This window comes from Physella acuta, unplaced genomic scaffold (assembly GCF_028476545.2).
Source record: "Physella acuta isolate Inbredline_101_S28 unplaced genomic scaffold, ASM2847654v3 ptg001122l, whole genome shotgun sequence".
Classification (NCBI taxonomy): Eukaryota; Metazoa; Mollusca; class Gastropoda; family Physidae; genus Physella; species Physella acuta.
The window spans coordinates 359,990-377,756 of NW_026732639.1; the positions used below are offsets into that span (position 1 = coordinate 359,990).

The window sequence follows — 17,767 nt, forward strand, 5'->3', positions numbered from 1 at the left end:
GTCTGTCACTACCACCTTGGTCTGTCTGTCACTACCACCTTGATCTGTCTGTCACTACCACCTTAGTCTGTCTGTCACCACCACACTGGTCTGTCTGTCACTACCACCTTGGTCTGTCTGTCACTACCACCATGGTCAGTCTGTCACTACCACCTTGGTCTGTCTGTCACTACCACCTTGGTCTGTCTGTCACTACCACCATGGTCAGTCTGTCACTACCACCATGGTCTGTCTGTCACTACCACCTTGGTCTGTCTGTCACTACCACCTTGGTCTGTCACTACCACCATGGTCTGTCTGTCACTACCACCTTGGTCAGTCTGTCACTACCACCTTGGTCAGTCTGTCACTACCACCTTGGTCTGTCTGTCACTACCACCTTGGTCTGTCTGTCACTACCACCTGGTCTGTCTGTCACTACCACCTTGGTCTGTCTGTCACTACCACCTTGGTCAGTCTGTCACTACCACCTTGGTCAGTCTGTCACTACCACCTTGGTCTGTCTGTCACTACCACCTTGGTCAGTCTGTCACTACCACCTTGGTCTGTCTGTCACTACCACCATGGTTTGTCTGTCACTACCACCTTGGTCAGTCTGTCACTACCACCTTGGTCTGTCTGTCACTACCACCCTGGTCTGTATGTCACTACCACCTTGGTCTGTCTGTCACTACCACCTTGGTCTGTCCGTCTCTACCTCCCTATCACTTGCACCATTTCAATCACTACTACCCTCTATGACTACCATCCTGTCTAACACAATCACCTTGGTATGTGACTGCAACCAAAGGCTTTTTACATCTTGCTCTTCACTACTAGCTCTTTTTATCAACCCCATCACCCTGTTTATAGTATTTGTTAGCATAGTAGTAGTGTAAATGCTTTTTTTTTAGCACATTCGGTTCATTCTATTAATTCTTATTCCCACTCAGTTTGTCTAGCCCACTTGTTTAGATATGAACTAGAATATTTGGCATGCCATCAATCCCCTACACCCCTGTGATGCATGCATTGTCATGGTGCCAAATTTCAGAACACAACGTACCATCATGTTAGGATCCCTATGTCACCACATTTCACCATCATGCCCTTGACTTGCTGCCTGCATTTTTCTGCACATTTCATGCACTCCAGTACACTCAGATAGCCCATCATTGTTTCCCTTCCCCCAGATCCTTCTGTATACATGTTGTTTAGTCTCAAGGGGACCTAAGTTGAAACATTTTACTTTTTACATAGCGTTGTAGCCATAGTATATATAGTTTTTCTTCTATGTTTTTTTATAAGCATTGTTTTTTTATGTTGTGTTTGCTTAGTTATTTGCTTGATGAATTTTATTTAGTATTACTATTTTTTTCTTGTTGACCATTAGTTTTTTCTTTAGATTTTTTTTTAAATTTTCCTGGTCCAATCTGAAGTGAGTATAACATAGATTAAAGAAGTTTAACTTTGAATTTCTTAGCTACAATTAGTCAAGGGGAGAACTGGGTACCAGAGGCAGAGAGTGCCAGCAATGGAGTCAGCATACAACGCCAACAAAGCCTTCCACCAGCCCAAATTGTGCAACAAAGTAGCCTAAGTGTCCCCGTCCCTATGGAGCAGTTGAAAGAAATGGCTGCCGAGATGAATACTATTCTGACCAGATTGATGGTTGGTATTTTATAGTTATGGCTCTGCTGTGGCGTTGGGTTAGTCAATACAAAGTTGTCCATCCTGTGGAGTTAGTCAAGAGTTGTCTGTCCTGCATGTTGATAATAAACTTGTATATCCTGTGTAATCAAACCAAAGTTGTCCTGTATAGTCGAACCAAAGTTGTCTGTCCTGTGGAGTCAAACCAATGTCTGTCCACAGAGCACCATGAACACAGGCTCTGAAGAGCGACACAAACTCCGTCAAGAACTACAAGAAGCACAACAAAAACTGGATGCCTTGAAAGAGATGCAACGTCAAATATCAAGTGGGCCTTCAGAAAGACTGAGCCCATGTAAGCATCTTACATCATTTTTAACATAAATATATGTTTTAGTCCATTTTTCAGGTGCTCATTTAATGTTTTGTATCACAAAATATTTCTGATTGATAAATTTAAAAAAAAAAAATTTAGTATGGTGTTTGACCAAAAACCATGACACTTTTATTTTCTGTAGTGTCACCAAGTCGTCACATTCCAAAGGAGACTATAACAAAGGAGACACTAACCAAGGAGACAATAACAAAAGAGACAATAACAGAGACAACAGAAACATTACAAGAGGAAGAGGTAATGACTAGTGAGACATGCTCTAGTCTCAATGTGGCCCAGTCCCAAGTCCTGGAGGACAGGCAGGAAGAGGAAATAGTGCATCACGAGGTGCAGGAGGTGGCACGCTTGGAGGAGAGTGTCGAGGCCTTGAACTTGTCCAGTGAAACTTCAGAGATAATGACCCAGGCCAGAGAGAGCAGTCACACCAAAATTGGGGTCTATGACGAGGACGATGATGACGATGACGGAAGCAATGAAGTGTCAGTGGCAGGACTGCCGCTGCCTGACATCCAGACCATCCCTGACACGGAGCTTCACAACACGTCCCAACAGTCTGACGCCGCTGAGGAAAGCGACACGGAGAGTGACGACAATGACACGCTGACGTCTAAAAACAGCTTCCCTGATTTCCCTAGTCTTTCAACCACAGTTGAGGACACGGCCGGCGAGGAGAGGGAGGGTGGGGACCGGGAGGAGGGCGAGGAAAAGACACTTATCAAACAAACAGAACTGGACACGGAGATAATCACAGGCGGGAGTAGCGTGGACAAGCCAAGTTGAGGTCAGATGACTTGAGCGCAGCATAGTTATCTTATTTAATATGTGCTAGTGGAACATGTGGAGCCTATTATAATCACATGGTTGTCATTGAGTATGATGATGATGATGCTTCTCTTCCCTTATGTTACCCACACAACATATCCCCTCATCATACAATACTATTATCAAGTATATGAGCTGGAGTTTTGTTAGATATTGTGATAGATTTGTGTGATGTGTCCTGTCTGAAGGGAAGAACCTGATTTGTGGTTAATGCTGGGAATTATAACTTTTTTTTGTGGTATTTATTTATTTGACACAATAAATGTTCAGAAATAAATAGCTTAAAAATTTTAATCTTAACCAACAGCTACTGTACATATATACATTTACTTAAATTTTAATATCTTATAGAGTACTTCCTTATCACCTGTTGGTAAATCAGTCAATTAAATAGTGATATGAGAGGGAGAAACCACAGTGTTTTTTTTTTGAGTGGATTCTTGAGTAGTTAGTGGTGCAAGATGAATGGATATTACTCAAGAATCATTGTTCAGTTTTTGTTATTTCTGTTTTACTGTAAGCAAAAAATATTCAGATGTTCTTGGAAAAGTTTACATTTGTAAATTTTTTTTTTTTAATTTCCTGTGGGAATTTCCGCCTTGTGTGCATGATGAAAACCTCTATTTCTGATACTTCAAGTGATAATTGTGTATATGCCAGTAGATGTGGCCATTTCACATTCTGTTGATGTTAGTTTGCTTCTGTAGTTATGACACTAAACTTGACATGATGTCACAGTGACTCTGCATTTGATCAGCTAGCCTTAGTTTTAAATGGGAGGTGAATTTTAATAAGTCAAATCAGTAAATCAAAAGTTATTTTATAATTGTTTGAAATTACGAGCAAACTTGGCTTTTTAATGAAGCTGTTTGTTATATATTGACTGTCTGTGGTGTATGCTGTGTGATAAGGCACAAAAGTGTTTACATGTATATAAATCTAACATAGCTTGTCTGCTGGATTGTGTACATATTATGTATGGTCCATTAAAATTTATCTTACCATTGCACTACTGGTTTGTTTTCTTGCACGAAAAAGAGGAAGAGTTGCTGTTTAGTTTTAGCACCAGTTTTATTTATCAGTAAAAAAACAAATTTAACAGTTTACATTTGAAAATACATCTTGTAACAATGTACAGTAACTGAATCTCGTAGCATCCACATTGCTATGTTAATATCCATATGAAAAAAATTTCTTTTAACAATTACAATAATCCTCATTCATGCTTACATGTGCATTTTCTTCAACATGACTATACATTATTTACAGAAGCATTGACTGCTTGTTGGTCTCAAAGTACTAAGATGTTGATCCTGTGGATCCACCCTTTGAATTGTCTGATCTAATGGCATTAATTACATCTTGGTTGATTAAAAAAGTAAACCTTAGGCATGAAATCTGAAAAAAAATAATGTGTACTCAAACAAAAATTGAAATAGTTTAAAAAACCAAACCAGCAGAAAGGATTCTAGAAGTTTAAACCGAAATTAAGAAAAAAAAAGGCAACTGAAGCAGTATTAGTTACACTGATGTGCAGTCATTTTCATTAAAATGGGACAGTGTGACCTAGCGGTAGAGTGCTAGACTGTTAACTCGAAAGTCTTTGAGTCAATAGAACATCCCTGAGTCCACCCAGCTCTGATGGGTACTTCATTCATATTAGTGAAAATAAAGGCGGCTGGGCATAGTGCTGACCACTGGTTATGCGCCATATAGGCCATTGACTCTTGATTTCAGCCTGCTTTTCTTTTTGGATTTGCTCCCATAGCCTTTGTCCAACCAAGAACAAACTGCAAGGCAGCAGTTGTTTGATTTTGGAGTTGTCTCTCCTAGAAGAATGGCTGTCCCAGCTAACCAGCCTCATCTGCCAGAAGGTTCGAACTCAAGACTTTTTGCCAACCCCTAACCATGCTTCAAACTAAACCTATATTACTAAATATGAGCTAGACATAACATTACGTCTTCTGTTTTCAAAAATGATAAGTCACTCGTCCAAATAGTTTACTTACATTCTCATTCAAAGGAGTAATTCACTGAACTATTTTTGTATCTTGTTTTTTTTATGGAAAACGCAAATGAAATATTTTTTTCTTACAACAGATTTGTAAACAAAACATTAAACTTACCTCAACAACAGAATTGTTGTTTAATTTTTGCTTGTTCCCTGCCATAACTGGTCTACCATCAACTAATATGGGACGCTTGCCTTCATTAGCAATAAAGAAATCACCACTGTTTCTAAAAAAATAATTTTTTATGAACATAACTAATAAATTGGCTAAGTTAGTTCTTATAAAAGAGGAGGAAGGATAAAATGTTGTGGAGTGTCCACTATACTGGTTTCACTATGAAGTTTGGGTTGAGGGTCAGGGAAGTGATACTAACTAACAATAACAGCTTTTATTTAGCTATTAAAAACTCCACTTGTTTTATAAGTAAAAAAAGGATTTGAACAAACAAAAAGGTTTTAATAAATTTTATTATGATGTGTCAAGTAAAGAAATTATTATATACTGCTAATATTGGTGCCAAAGTACCTGAGTTTTATAATGCCTTGCCGCCTAGATATCTTCCATGCTGGTCCTTCTAAAGACAAGTCAACATCAACATGGTTGTCTTTAGTGGCTCGACCAAGGGATATCTGCAGGGATAAATGAGTATTTTTAGACATGCTATCCAAAGCAGTTCAGGATAGATCATTATATACAGGATATTAATGTATCTTTAGGCCTACATATTTCACAGACTTTTTTATTTAGACAATATACAGTTCAGAAAGATGAATTTAATTTATTTTTATATTTAAAAAATGTAAAAAAAAATCTTACGAATGATGCTGCATTAATTAAACAGTTATTTAAAATGGTAACACAAACCTCTCTAGATCTCATGAGATACCTCACCAGCCTGCCTCTTAGGACACCCAGGGTCTGGTTGTCAAAATCTGGCATGCTGATACCTGGTCAGCAAGACAAAATATTCACAAGACAACATGGTACATTTTCATCAAAATATGTGCAAAACAGCATTAATAAAAACATTTTTTTAAAAATGTTTTTATTTAAATACATTTTTAATTAAGAATGAAAAGAAAGCAGAATCGTCTAATACATGTATAAAAGTGTCTAATACATGTACAAAAGTAGTACCTTGTTCAGTTGAATGATATATGTTAGGTCTTTAGGATATATCCCCCAATCTCATCCCATAATTAACCCCACTTTGAAAATGCAAAATATTATACAAAATAAATCACCAGCTATTTTACAGAATATAAAAAAGGGAAAGCAACAAAGTGCACAATAAGCTTATTCCATCAAGAACACTTGAACCTAAAACTACCTGTATCTCATTAAGGGTTAATTAGTAATTGATGGGTGGTCGGGTTTTTACCTGTATAATTTACACTCATGTATCTTGCCTGCCTAGCTTCAGTAAATAGCAACTGTCAAGCTCAGCAAAATGAGGTTTACCACCTAAACGTATTAACTACCTACTGAAGCAAACCCCCACCACCTGTACAGCACCTGTGTAAACAACTCACCTGTTACACTGTCCACTAAGACCTGCCATTTGGGCACCTCCTGCTCAAGGTGACGGATCTCTCTCTTGTTCCGCCTGTCCACTAGCGCAAGTTCTACTCAAGGGGGAGAAAAAAATCAAATTTAATTACTTTAATAATATTTAAGGACACAAACATGCTAGATGGAAGTGTTGCTGGTAAAGATATTATTTATGAATGTCTACAAGAGCAAGTTCTAGTTATGAGAGAAGAAAACAACCTTAATTACTTGAATGTTACAAACATGAATGGAAGTGTTGCTGATAAAAATATTGTTTATGTATGTCTATAAGTGCAAGTTTATTCAAGGGGGAGCACACAAAAACAACTTTATTATCATGTCACAAACTTGTTTGATGGAAATGTTAAAAAATTGTTTTTGTTTAGTCTGTCAACAAAAGCAAATTCTATTTAAACAGGAAGAAAACAAATTTTGTTATCACAAATTTGCTGGATGGATGTTTCTGTTAGAAATTTTGTTTTGTATACAATTAAAAGTTCTTTTCAAACAGAAAAAAACCCAAAACAACTTAAATATCTCAAATTCGCTTGATACACTTACCTTGTTCAATTGCTTCATCTTGTCCTTCACTGCTGAAAACAAAATAGAATTTTAATATTATTCTCTATACTAAATGGCTTTACATATCAAGTAGGCCTACATTCACATTACAATAATTTCTAATAAGAAAATAAATTATACTATGATCTATCAGCATTGCCTTATGAATAGAACTCTTTAAGCAGTTTTAAAAAGACTATGAATAAACCAAATACATTGAGCCAATTTTGTGTGTGTGTTAAAGTTGAATTAAAATAGCATATTTTCTCTACAATTATCTATTACTTATTTTATGACTGGAGAAATGAGTGATTTTTTAATGAATTTTTAAAAATATTGAGTTACATTTAACACAGTTAATTCCCTTTGCTTGGTACTAAATGTAATTTTCTACTTGTGGCAACAGCATTGAGAGATTGGGGGGATTATCTAATAACAATTGCTTCTATTCTTATTATCAACGTCAATTTGTATTAGTGAGAAGTGAATCACACTGTCCTGATGGTCAATATGGAAGACCAGACATGCTTGAAATCAATTTAGGATAGGTATTTTTCATATCTAATTTTTCCAAGTTAAAAATTCAAATACATTTTTTGGACCTGATTGTTATTCATTTAAGAATTTTAACTAGAGTTGACCTGTTTCTGTGACCCAGGAGTTTGAGAAGAGAACAAAATTACACATTTTTTAGTTAGCCATTGTGCACAACTATGGGACGGCATGGTGAAATGGTAGGGCATTCGACTGCTAGCCCGAAAGTCTGGAGTTCGGATCTCAGGCTTGGGTTAGGGTTACGACATCCCAGCTCTGATGGGTACCTGGTTCACACAAGGCGAAGAAAAGGCAGCTGGGCATAGTGTGAACCACACTATCCCATGAAATGCAGAGGTCACTGAAACAGATTAACTCTATTTCACTTGGTTCGAAAGGGAACTTAATTACTACATTGTACCCACTTATTACAAATGGTTTGAAAAAAAAAAATACCACATAGATTATGATTCAAGCAGGAAATGTGTTAAACTTACACAATATCATCATCGTTGATAAAGTCTTCAATGTCTGACAGGTTGAGGATGTGGTCGCCCCTGGGCATGGGCTGTACGCTCTGGTCAGGCAGGAGGTGGTACTGTTTCATCAACAGCCAGTGGGACAGCAGTGACTTGGCTGTTCTTGCTGGGTGAAACACATCAGGGTGCTGTTGCAACAGGGACTGGAAGCTTTCTACTGTAGGTTGGCTGGTCTAAATAACGGAATAAAGAAAAACAAATTTTAAAATACGCTTTATGTTGTAAAAAGCACTTGTTATTTCGATTCACTAGGATCTGAAGATGAAAACTCATGTAGTGATTAAAAGAATAATCTCCCTTTGTATGGTCACAAAGCTTTGCACATTTTTAAAAATGGACAACTGGTATTTTAAAACTGATATAATAAACGATTTAAAAAAAAATAATATATTGATTTAAATGATAGGGAACAAATATACTGATGTGAAAATAAAGCAAGAAAAAACCATTATGATTTGAAATAAAGGATGAAAAAAAACCCATAATGATTTGAAATAAAGGATGAAAAAAAACCATAATGATGTGAATTTAAGGAGAAGAAAAAATAAACACACATACTGGTATGAAAATAAAGGATGAAGAAAATAAATGTACTGATAGGAGTTAAATGATGAAGAAAACAAACATACTGATGTGAATTAAAGAAACAGAAAACAAACATACTGATGTGAATTAAAGAAACCGCAAACAAACATATTGATGTGAATTAAAGAAACAGAAAACAAACATATTTATGTGAATTAAAGAAACAGAAAACAAACATACTGATGTGAAAGAACCAAGCAGCTTCTCCTCTGCTACACTGTACAGGGCCTTGCTCTGAATGGTAGCTACTGTTTCTTGGTCCAGTTGTCTTGCTGCTTCCATGGCGATCCTGTATACATTCAGACAATAGTCCCATAAAAAAACAGGCTTTAACCAACAAAATGTATTTAAAACTAGACCATGGAAACCTACTTACTTGGATATAGCAGGATCATACAGCAGAGCGTACCACCTCTCCTCTACTTCCTTTAAAGTAAACCTGCAAGTGAATTTGACTCCGGTATGGACGGCACTCAGATCATTGGTCTGTAATGGAGCAGTAATGGAAATCATTAACTTAAGTCACTTGATGAAATCTGGTGTATGAGATCCATTAGTTTAACTTCTATCTTTAGTCTATGCCTGTACAGATCTGTAGTATACACCTGAACAGGCATGTGCTATATACCTGTACAGGCATGTACTATACACCTGTAAATGCATGTACTATATGCCTGAACAGGCATGTGCTATATACCTGTACAGGCATGTACTATACACCTGTAAATGCATGTACTATACACCTGTAAATGCATGTACTATATGCCTGAACAGGCATGTGCTATACACCTGTACAGGCATGTACTATACACCTGTACAAGCATGAACTATACACCTGTAAATGCATGTACAATATACCTGTACACAACTGTGTAAGAGACCTACCTGTTGAACTGCAGTTATTAAAGCCAGGTCATCCTGGGGTTTCCACCTGCCTAAGTCTTTGATAGCTGGGGTAGAGGATTTCTGCTTTCTGGATCGCTTTGACTTCGTCTACAGAAACAAAAAAAAATTATTTTTTTACGTTTAGTTCTAATTTCTGGAACACTGTGCCTTCATGTACTGAAACACACAAAGACAACTTTGTATGGCTTTATCACTTTATGGATTTATAAACTACAAAGACAGACTTGTGCTAATTAACCCAGTATTTGGTCCACATAGCTTAAATAAGTAGCCATGTTCAGTTAGAAAAGCTAAGAAAAAGAACTAATAATGGTGCTGACCACACAACTATGAATAACTGTTTAACATTTTTTTAAAGGGTTCTTTAAACACATTCTAAAGCTGACAAAACATAAACAGATTCACCAGTGATATTTGTTTTGGGAATTAGATTTAAAAAGCACAGATTGCTATTACATCTACATCTTAATTCAATCTACCAGAAAAAAATATAAACCTGTGCTTTGTACCTCTCCTGATCAATAATTAAAATTTAAAAAACAAAGCAATTAACAAAAAACAACTCACCTTTGATTTACCGTGACCGGTTTTGAGCAGGCCAGATTTAGACTTGCCAGATTTTCCGCCAATAGATTTTGCAGACACCACTTTCCCCGACGTACTTTTTGGCACATTCTGAGTTTTTCCTAAACTTGGTTTGGTGCGTTTCTCTGGTGGTGGGCGGACCAGGGTGACAACATCCACATGCCTGACTATCTCCCTACTTTCTTCTGTGGAACAAAACAATATGATCTCTAAGTAGTCTAAGTGTGTCTTCGTAATATTTTTATATCAACCTCATAACTGAAGAATATAGAGATCTATGTTCAATATGTTGTTGAATATGACAATTTAGCATTAAAACCGTCAAATTATTTTCCAGAATTGATAGTAGGCGCAAAGTTAAAAGTAGAATCTTAAATAATTTTTTAATGATAAAATGAAAATTGTTTACAAATTTAGGCCATGTACATCATGAAATATGTGCATACCACTTAGACCAAATATTATCAGATTACTGCGTTATGCTGATGCTATGGTCTTTAAAGGGTTAAAATTTATAAAAATTACATTAAGATCCTAATCATCAGCCTACCTGTACTTTTAGTGTTGTATGTTCTGATCATTAAAGGGTTAACATTAACAACCAAACCTCTAGCCTACCTGTAAGCTGTGAAGGTACAACCGGAGCCACAGTGGTAAGGATGCTAGCAGGCACAGGTGAGTTGACGGAGCCAACAGGCGGCGGCTCATTCAAACTCCCACTTGTCACCCCGTGTGCCTGGACAAAGTGACCAGCTGGGATGAGAGGGGTGGGGCTGGCAGTGGAGGTCTTCATGCGCCCTCGTTCTGTCTTTACCAAACTGCTTTCAACCAGTTCATCATCAAACTTTTTTCTTTTTATGGAACGGGTGGAGCTACGCCTTGCAGGTATCAGAGAACTGAAACAAGAAAAAAAATATTTTGAGCATTAGAACAAAAGCCTGGAATAAATTGTTAAATTAAAAAAAAATGACAGCTTATAAAGGAGTGTATGTTAGAGCATTTTGAACCTGACGGTCCATGGGGCAAGTTAAGTAGAGTTCATATGTTTCTGTGTCCTCTGGATATGAAGAGATAGTGTGATAAGCTCTACACTCAGCCATCTTTACTTTCCCTAAGGTGAGTTAGCTAACCATTGGAACTTGGTGGACTCAAGGACGCTATGGACTTGAACCCAGATTTGAACTCAAGACATTGGGGTTAAGTTTACTGCAAGGCCATGCTGTCCCTAAACTTTTATGTAACAAGTTTTAAAAGCCCTTAAAGCTTTAATGATTTTGCGAGTAATTGAATTTATGGTTGATTTGCCCATGGTTTCTGTATAAATTAAGGTAAAACCCGCTCCACTCTTAATTTAATGTCTTAATAAGTATGCTTAATGAATGAGATTTCTCTAATTATTGTCATGATTATATAAATAATATTTTAAAAATAGGGATATTTGTGGTAATAAATCAGTTTAGGGTGTTAGTGTAATTAGGATAAAGACATAGTAATCTAGCACCAACTCAACTGGCATTATTTGATTTTATACAAATCTACATCTATATATGATGTGGGCAGTATCAAAAAGTCTCATGATAATTAAGTGTTTACCCTGAGTCTGTTGCAGGGACCCTCCTAGTGCGAGCAGGAAGCTGAGATTTAGGTGCTGGCATTGTGTCAGTACCAGGTGAAAATAACATGCTGGAGACATCAAAAGTGGGCGAGTCTGTCACTCCAGGGATGATGTTACCCCCAGGGTTGGTATCAATACCTGGCTCCATGCTTTGTCTAGACTCTTTTTCTTGAGTTTCTGTACCAATAAAATTTGATGATTAAATTAATTGTTTGGTGAATTTGGTGTGGTCTAATGAAGTCTACCATTAAACAATAAACGGTAATCTATCGTTTTGGGTACGTAAAATCGCCCGCGGCTATTAATGTACGAAAACGTTACCTCATTGTCAAGGCTTTAATAGAAGTATATTGTCATATGTTTGTGTCAAATATTATAGATAAATGAATAATAAACCCAAATCAATGGCTAAATATATCAATATAGGCCAGAAATTAACTTTAAACAGCAGTGTCTGCAAGCAAGATTTGCTATATAAACAGCAGCCATTTGTAAAATAGAGTGACTTCCGCCTGAATCTCGCGCTTTAAATCTATAAAAATAAAACTTAAACAAGATGGCTTCTATAGTAAATGAGCATGGTTGCATCTGTTGGAAACATCGCTGGTGTTCATTTATTACTGAAAAGTTTTAATTCAATTGTTTAAAAACAGGTACATAAATGAAACAAGGAAACATTTTTGTATTTTTCAAAACATAAATTCTCCTCAAAATGTGAAATAATTATTAAAATGTAAGGAGTCACCTGTTTTTCACATTACTAGTCGCGGGCGATTTTACGTACCTAAAACGATAGATTACCCAATAAACATGCTTTGTGTTCTAGATCTAGAAGATAAGACTAGATCTAGAACTAAAAAATGAAAAAATGTCTTAAATTAAATGTGTATGACTATGAAGTTGAAGTATGATCAAGACAAAGATGACAAGATTTGAATTTTTTTTTCATTTCAGTCAAGTTCCCTGCGTAGTGCGTGGATTTCTTTATAATTACCAGTTAATGTAATAAATTCCGGTAATCTATCGTTTTGGGTACGTAAAATCGCCCGCGACTAGTAATGTGAAAAACAGGTGACTCCTTACATTTTAATAATTATTTCACATTTTGAGGAGGATTTATGTTTTAAAAATACAAAAATGTTTCCTTGTTTCATTTCTGTACCTGTTTTTAAACAATTGAATTAAAACTTTTCAGTAATAAATGAAGACTAGCGATGTTTCCAACAGATGCAACCATGCTCATTTACTATAGCAGCCATTTTGTAAAAGTTTTATTTTTATAGACTTAAAGCGCAAGATTCAGGCGGAAGTCACTCTATTTTACAAATGGCTGCTATTATATAGCAAATCTTGCTTGCAGACACTGCTGTTTAAAGTTAATTTCTGGCCAATATTGATATATTTAGCCATTGATTTAGGTTTATTATTCATTTATCTATAATATTTGACATAAACATATCACAATATACTTCTTTTTACAGCATTGACAATGAGGTAACGTTTTCGTACATTAATAGCCGCGGGCGATTTTACGTACCCAAAACGATAGATTACCTAAATTCCTTTGATAATAAATCCCATCAGGTAGATCTACTATTGAAACATTTATATAAGACAAATATAATCTATATTATAAGTTTCAATATTATTAGATTTTGTTTCTTTCTGAAGATGTAGATCTTAGATCTATTATTTATTTAACTTAACAGTCAGTTGTTAATATTTACAGTCAAATTTCTAAGCAGGAAGTAGTCATGGTTCATCTATTTACCGTTACATCCTTGCAGTTAAAACGCTGTAAATTACACAAAAAAACTTAGACAATTTTATTAACATAGATCTACTAAAAATCAGCAAAAAATGAAAGATCAAACTATATTTTTCATTTATAGAATAATTATTAGTGATGCTTAAATCACAATTATAAATACTTTCTTTTATCGTCATAAAAATATTACAGAAAAATGTAAAGATAATAAACAAAAAAAGTTTATTTTTATAGGCAATTATAGCGCATACATTTTTTTTAGCCCATAAATTAAGAACTTTAACTAGATTTGTTTTCCGAAAACGTTTTTCTTAATTCTCTCGTTATATACGCCAAAGGGCAGTTAGGAGTTGCTTTTTAAATTTTGTCTAGTCATTTTTTTTTTTAAATTAGTCTCCCACGTCTTCTAGAAAAAATATCACAAACTAAACATCCCCACATATTATAAGCTAACACCCTCACTGACACGAGTTCCTTAGTAGATAGGCTATACCATACGTAAACATTTGAAGATTATGTAAGGATCAATCAAACATAGACAGGAACATAAAATAGTATTAAAATGTGTGTATGCCAGTATCATATATTCACGGTTAGCAATTAAACCTGAATAGGGCTGTTAAGTAGGTCACCATCCAGTTCTACGGCTCAATAAAACCTGCATGAGCCATATAAGTGGTTGGTGATCTACTTACCAGCCCTATAGATGCCAGAAAGAAACTGTATTCCCCTAATAAAGAATTAATAAAATATTAAGTTACTTCCCTTTCATAATGCATATAGTCTAACAAATAAATATTTTTTTACAAGATTCCCCCAGACCCTCTCCTTAATGGATGAGAGGGGGAGGGGGGATTGTGGGAGGACATCAATGAGAGCGTTGCTCAATTTGTATTGTTGCCGTAGCCAAGCACGGATACGCAGCTCGTAAAGGGGGATCCAAAGGGATTCCTCCTAACCAGTGTTTCTTCCAGACTTTTTTTCCGGGTGGGGGGGGGGGGGGGGCACTTGAAATTTTCGGGGGGGGGGGGGGGCGGTAGACTTTCTTCGGGGAGGCGGACACTGTTAAATGTATATATTTTCCATTTCGTCAGGGGGGGGGGGAGTAGACTTTTTTCGCCCCCCCCCCGAAGAGATGCCTGAAAGAAACTCTGCTCCTAACGCTCCGTAGATATGCCTCTGTCTGCGTTTGAGTGTGTGTGCGCGCTTTAGTAGCAGGAAATTATAAATAGGCGAGCTCTAAGACGTGTAGCTACGCCGCTGATTCCATGATCATCGTTGGCGTCAAAAGGTCGGGTGTCACCCAGGGGCGTAGCGACGGGGGGGGGGGGTTACATATATCCCCGGGCGCCGACCCTAGGGGCGCCAAAATAAGCTCATTTTAGCTGTTATTTTGAATTATAAATATAAAAAATACATGGGGGGGGGGCAAATTGAAAATGTGTCCCCGGGCTCCGGGAGGGGTCGCTACGCCACTGCAGTTTCACCCGGTGCGGTAAGCAAAATATATCCCCGGGCGCCGACCCTAGGGGCGCCAAAATAAGCTCATTTTAGCTGTTATTTTGAATTATAAATATAAAAAATACATGGGGGGGGGGGGGGGCAAATTGAAAATGTGTCCCCGGGCTCCGGGAGGGGTCGCTACGCCACTGCAGTTTCACCCGGTGCGGTAAGCAAAAGTGTCACCCCAACCCTCACCAACAATTCTCCATTTTGGCTTGGTTTCCATCCCCCTCCCCATTGTTTTTATTTTATTTTATTTTGACTGGGTAAAACATTGCTTTCTCAGTAAATCTTAGTTTTGTTTTTAGATTTGGTGTCACCCCCTCAGAGACGTAGCGACTGAGTGTGTAAAGCATTGTAGTCGTTTATTTCGTAACTTTGTACAATTCAATACTTCAGCTTAAAATGAGCTTTTAAATTATAATTTTTTTTTACCACTTAGGGTCGGCAGCCCCAGAGGCGTAGCGACCCATTCTGCCGCCCGGGGCGAACTATCAACTATGTGCCCCCTCCTTCCTCATGTGTGTCTTTATTCGCATAGGCATTGGGAAAAGAGCGCCTCTCCCTCCATCTGGGAAAGTTTGCGTGTGCTTTTTACCAGTTACTGTTCCTTTATGGTCATTTTGTTAAATTCAGACATTTGAAGTAAAAAACAGTTAAATAAGCCGTAAAGCAGAGTAGATGTCCATTTTCTATAGCTTCGACTGTATATAATTTAGTAATGCAGCTCAAAATTAGCTTATTTTTTTTTTTTTTTGTACCTCGTTAGGCGCCCCCCTTAGGTCGGCGCCCGGGGCGGCCACTCCACCCGCCCTCCCATAGCTACGCCTATGGGCCACCCCACCCAACCTCCTTAGCTACGCCACTGAACCCCTTAACTAAATGGTGTCACCCGATGAGAGATGCCCGAAAGAAACTCTCGAATACAATCAGAGGCGTAGCGAGGGGGGGGCAGGGGGGGACATATGTCCCTGGGCGCCGACCTTAGGGGGCGCCAAAATGGGTTGGAAAAACAAATTGAAAGTTTGAAAGGGGGTGCAAATCGAAAGTTTGAGGGGGGGGGGGGTCCAAATCGAAAGTTTGTCCCCGGGCGCCGGGAAGGGTCGCTACGCCTCTGAGTACAATAACCTAAAATATGGCAAAAACACACTATTAAGGGACTTTTTGAAATATTAATTTACATGACTAAAGTAGCGATAGGCCACACCCCCAGGGTCAACATTTTTCGGGGGGGGGGGGCGGGGGCGGACACTAGTAAAAGTGTATGTTTTCTATATAAAATCCATCTCGTTCGGGGGGGGGGGGGGCGGTAGACTTTCTTCGGGGGGGGGGGGGGGCAGATGGCTGGAAGAAACTCTGGAGAGGTAGACTTACTGCGTTAATGTTGGTGCAGTTGACAATGTGATGGTATCGTTGCTGTGGCTTTCACTAGGGGGGGGGGGGGGTATGAGGAGAGTTGGGATTACCCCCCCCCCCACCTTTATGCTAGTAGAGGTAGTACTTTAGTTTCCATAAAAAAAATGCACATAGAATCGACAAAGCTATCACAGAGTTTCTTCCATGTATCTCTTCGGGGAAGGGGGGGGGGGTTAGACGACGGGACTCCCCTCCCCCAGAAAAAAGTATACCCCCCCCCCCCCCCCCCGAACGAAATGGAAGTTTTGAACATGACGCGCAGTCATTTTTAAAAAAAAATGCATCCTTGTGTAAGACTTTTAGAACACCGCGCACACAAAAATACACGCAGCACATTAGCTCCACCCCCCCCCCCCCTTAGAAGCAACGTTGGCAATAGACCTAAATAAACTGATGATATCTCTTTGATATGGGGCGGTGTGGCCAAGCGGTAGAGAACTATACTGGTACAGTGGTAACCCGACGTCTCAAGTTCGAACCCGACGTCTCAAGTTCGAACCCGACGTCTCAAGTTCGAACCCGACGTCTCAAGTTCGAACCCGACGTCTCAAGTTCGAACTCGGGTTCAAATCCGTAGAGTTATTTTAATCAGAGTATTTTCCAGGTATCTCTTCGGGGAAGAAAGTTTACCGCCCCCCCCCCCCCCGGAAAATGTTATCCACCCCCCCCCCCCCCCAATATCAAGTGCTCCCCCCCCCCCCCCTCCTCGGATAAAAAAGTCTGGAAGAAACACTGGTTTTAATGGCGTGCGTTGAAATATTGCTGTCTAGACATAAGAAATAAGTTACAAATGACGGGGCTTAACTTTTTTAACCCGTTCACTTTTTGCATTAGTGGCGTGGCTTATCTGGACAAGACCCGAGATTATATTTTGTCAGAGGGTCATTGATGTGCACCGAAAAGATGCCTGGAAGAAACTCCGCCCTTTACTGTATGCAACAACAAGAAATAAAAACAACAACCCCACACAAACATCAACAACACCATAAAAAAAAAATGCTTGAATGAATCATTAGTCCAATATTATAAATGTTATAAAGCTCCGAATGTCGCCCTCGTTTAACTGAGCATAAATCCGCAGTCAGAGTTAACCCCGGCAACGACGTTTAAGACGCTATGATTGGCTGGTTAAACTGTAACGTTTTGCCGTCTGGCGTGTGATGAAGGGTCCACGAGGACTGCGCGCTATGGTAATACTGTTAGCATTACCTTGACAACTGAAGCGGAAACTGAACGCTGGGGAGAAAAACGGACACGACGTGCGTCAGTTGGTCGATTTACGTCATCGTCTTTTGTGTATGACGAACACAACACAAATATTTTTGTATACCCCCCCCCCTTTTTTTC

The 17,767-nt window shown here is 38.3% G+C and overlaps 2 protein-coding genes across 13 annotated transcripts in view; one reads left to right on the forward strand and one right to left on the reverse strand.

The window, feature by feature from the left end:
- LOC131956016 (rho guanine nucleotide exchange factor 11) overlaps positions 1-3,854 on the forward strand; it is a 58,501-nt gene extending 54,647 nt beyond the window's left edge. For all 11 annotated transcript variants that reach the window (XM_059320351.1, XM_059320355.1, XM_059320350.1 and 8 more), the window contains 3 exons: positions 1,463-1,650; positions 1,852-1,984; positions 2,148-3,854. In XM_059320351.1, coding sequence (XP_059176334.1) covers positions 1,463-1,650; positions 1,852-1,984; positions 2,148-2,803 — 977 coding nt within the window. In that variant the 3' untranslated portion in view covers positions 2,804-3,854. The remainder of the gene's footprint in view (positions 1-1,462; positions 1,651-1,851; positions 1,985-2,147) is intronic.
- A 51-nt stretch (positions 3,855-3,905) lies between these two features.
- On the reverse strand, positions 3,906-12,734 carry LOC131956017 (microspherule protein 1). Of its 2 annotated transcripts, XM_059320362.1 has the most exons (14): positions 12,728-12,734; positions 11,712-11,910; positions 10,737-11,014; positions 10,101-10,303; positions 9,513-9,620; positions 9,004-9,113; positions 8,808-8,916; positions 8,001-8,215; positions 6,970-7,001; positions 6,390-6,482; positions 5,722-5,804; positions 5,383-5,486; positions 4,972-5,083; positions 3,906-4,243 (listed from the first exon to the last, which is right to left on the reverse strand). In XM_059320362.1, exons 2-14 carry the CDS (start codon positions 11,879-11,881, stop codon positions 4,145-4,147), a joined length of 1,716 nt encoding a protein of 571 aa, XP_059176345.1. In that variant the 5' UTR covers positions 11,882-11,910; positions 12,728-12,734; the 3' UTR covers positions 3,906-4,144. The 2 variants fall into 2 exon arrangements, with proteins under 2 accessions (XP_059176345.1, XP_059176346.1); XM_059320363.1 differs by lacking the exon at positions 12,728-12,734 and having other exon boundaries at positions 6,970-6,998; positions 11,712-11,909.
- Between the last annotated feature and the right edge of the window lie 5,033 nt (positions 12,735-17,767).

Coding starts and splice junctions, on each gene's coding strand:
- LOC131956017 (XM_059320362.1), bottom strand. CDS start 11,881: ATGGAGCCAGGTATTGATACCAACCCTGGGGGTAACATCATCCCTGGA. Junction 5,487..5,721: donor ATCTCATGAGATCTAGAGAG/GTTTGTGTTACC, acceptor TTATCCCTGCAG/ATATCCCTTGGTCGAGCCAC. Junction 4,244..4,971: donor ACAACAATTCTGTTGTTGAG/GTAAGTTTAATG, acceptor ATTTTTTTTCAG/ATTTCATGCCTAAGGTTTAC.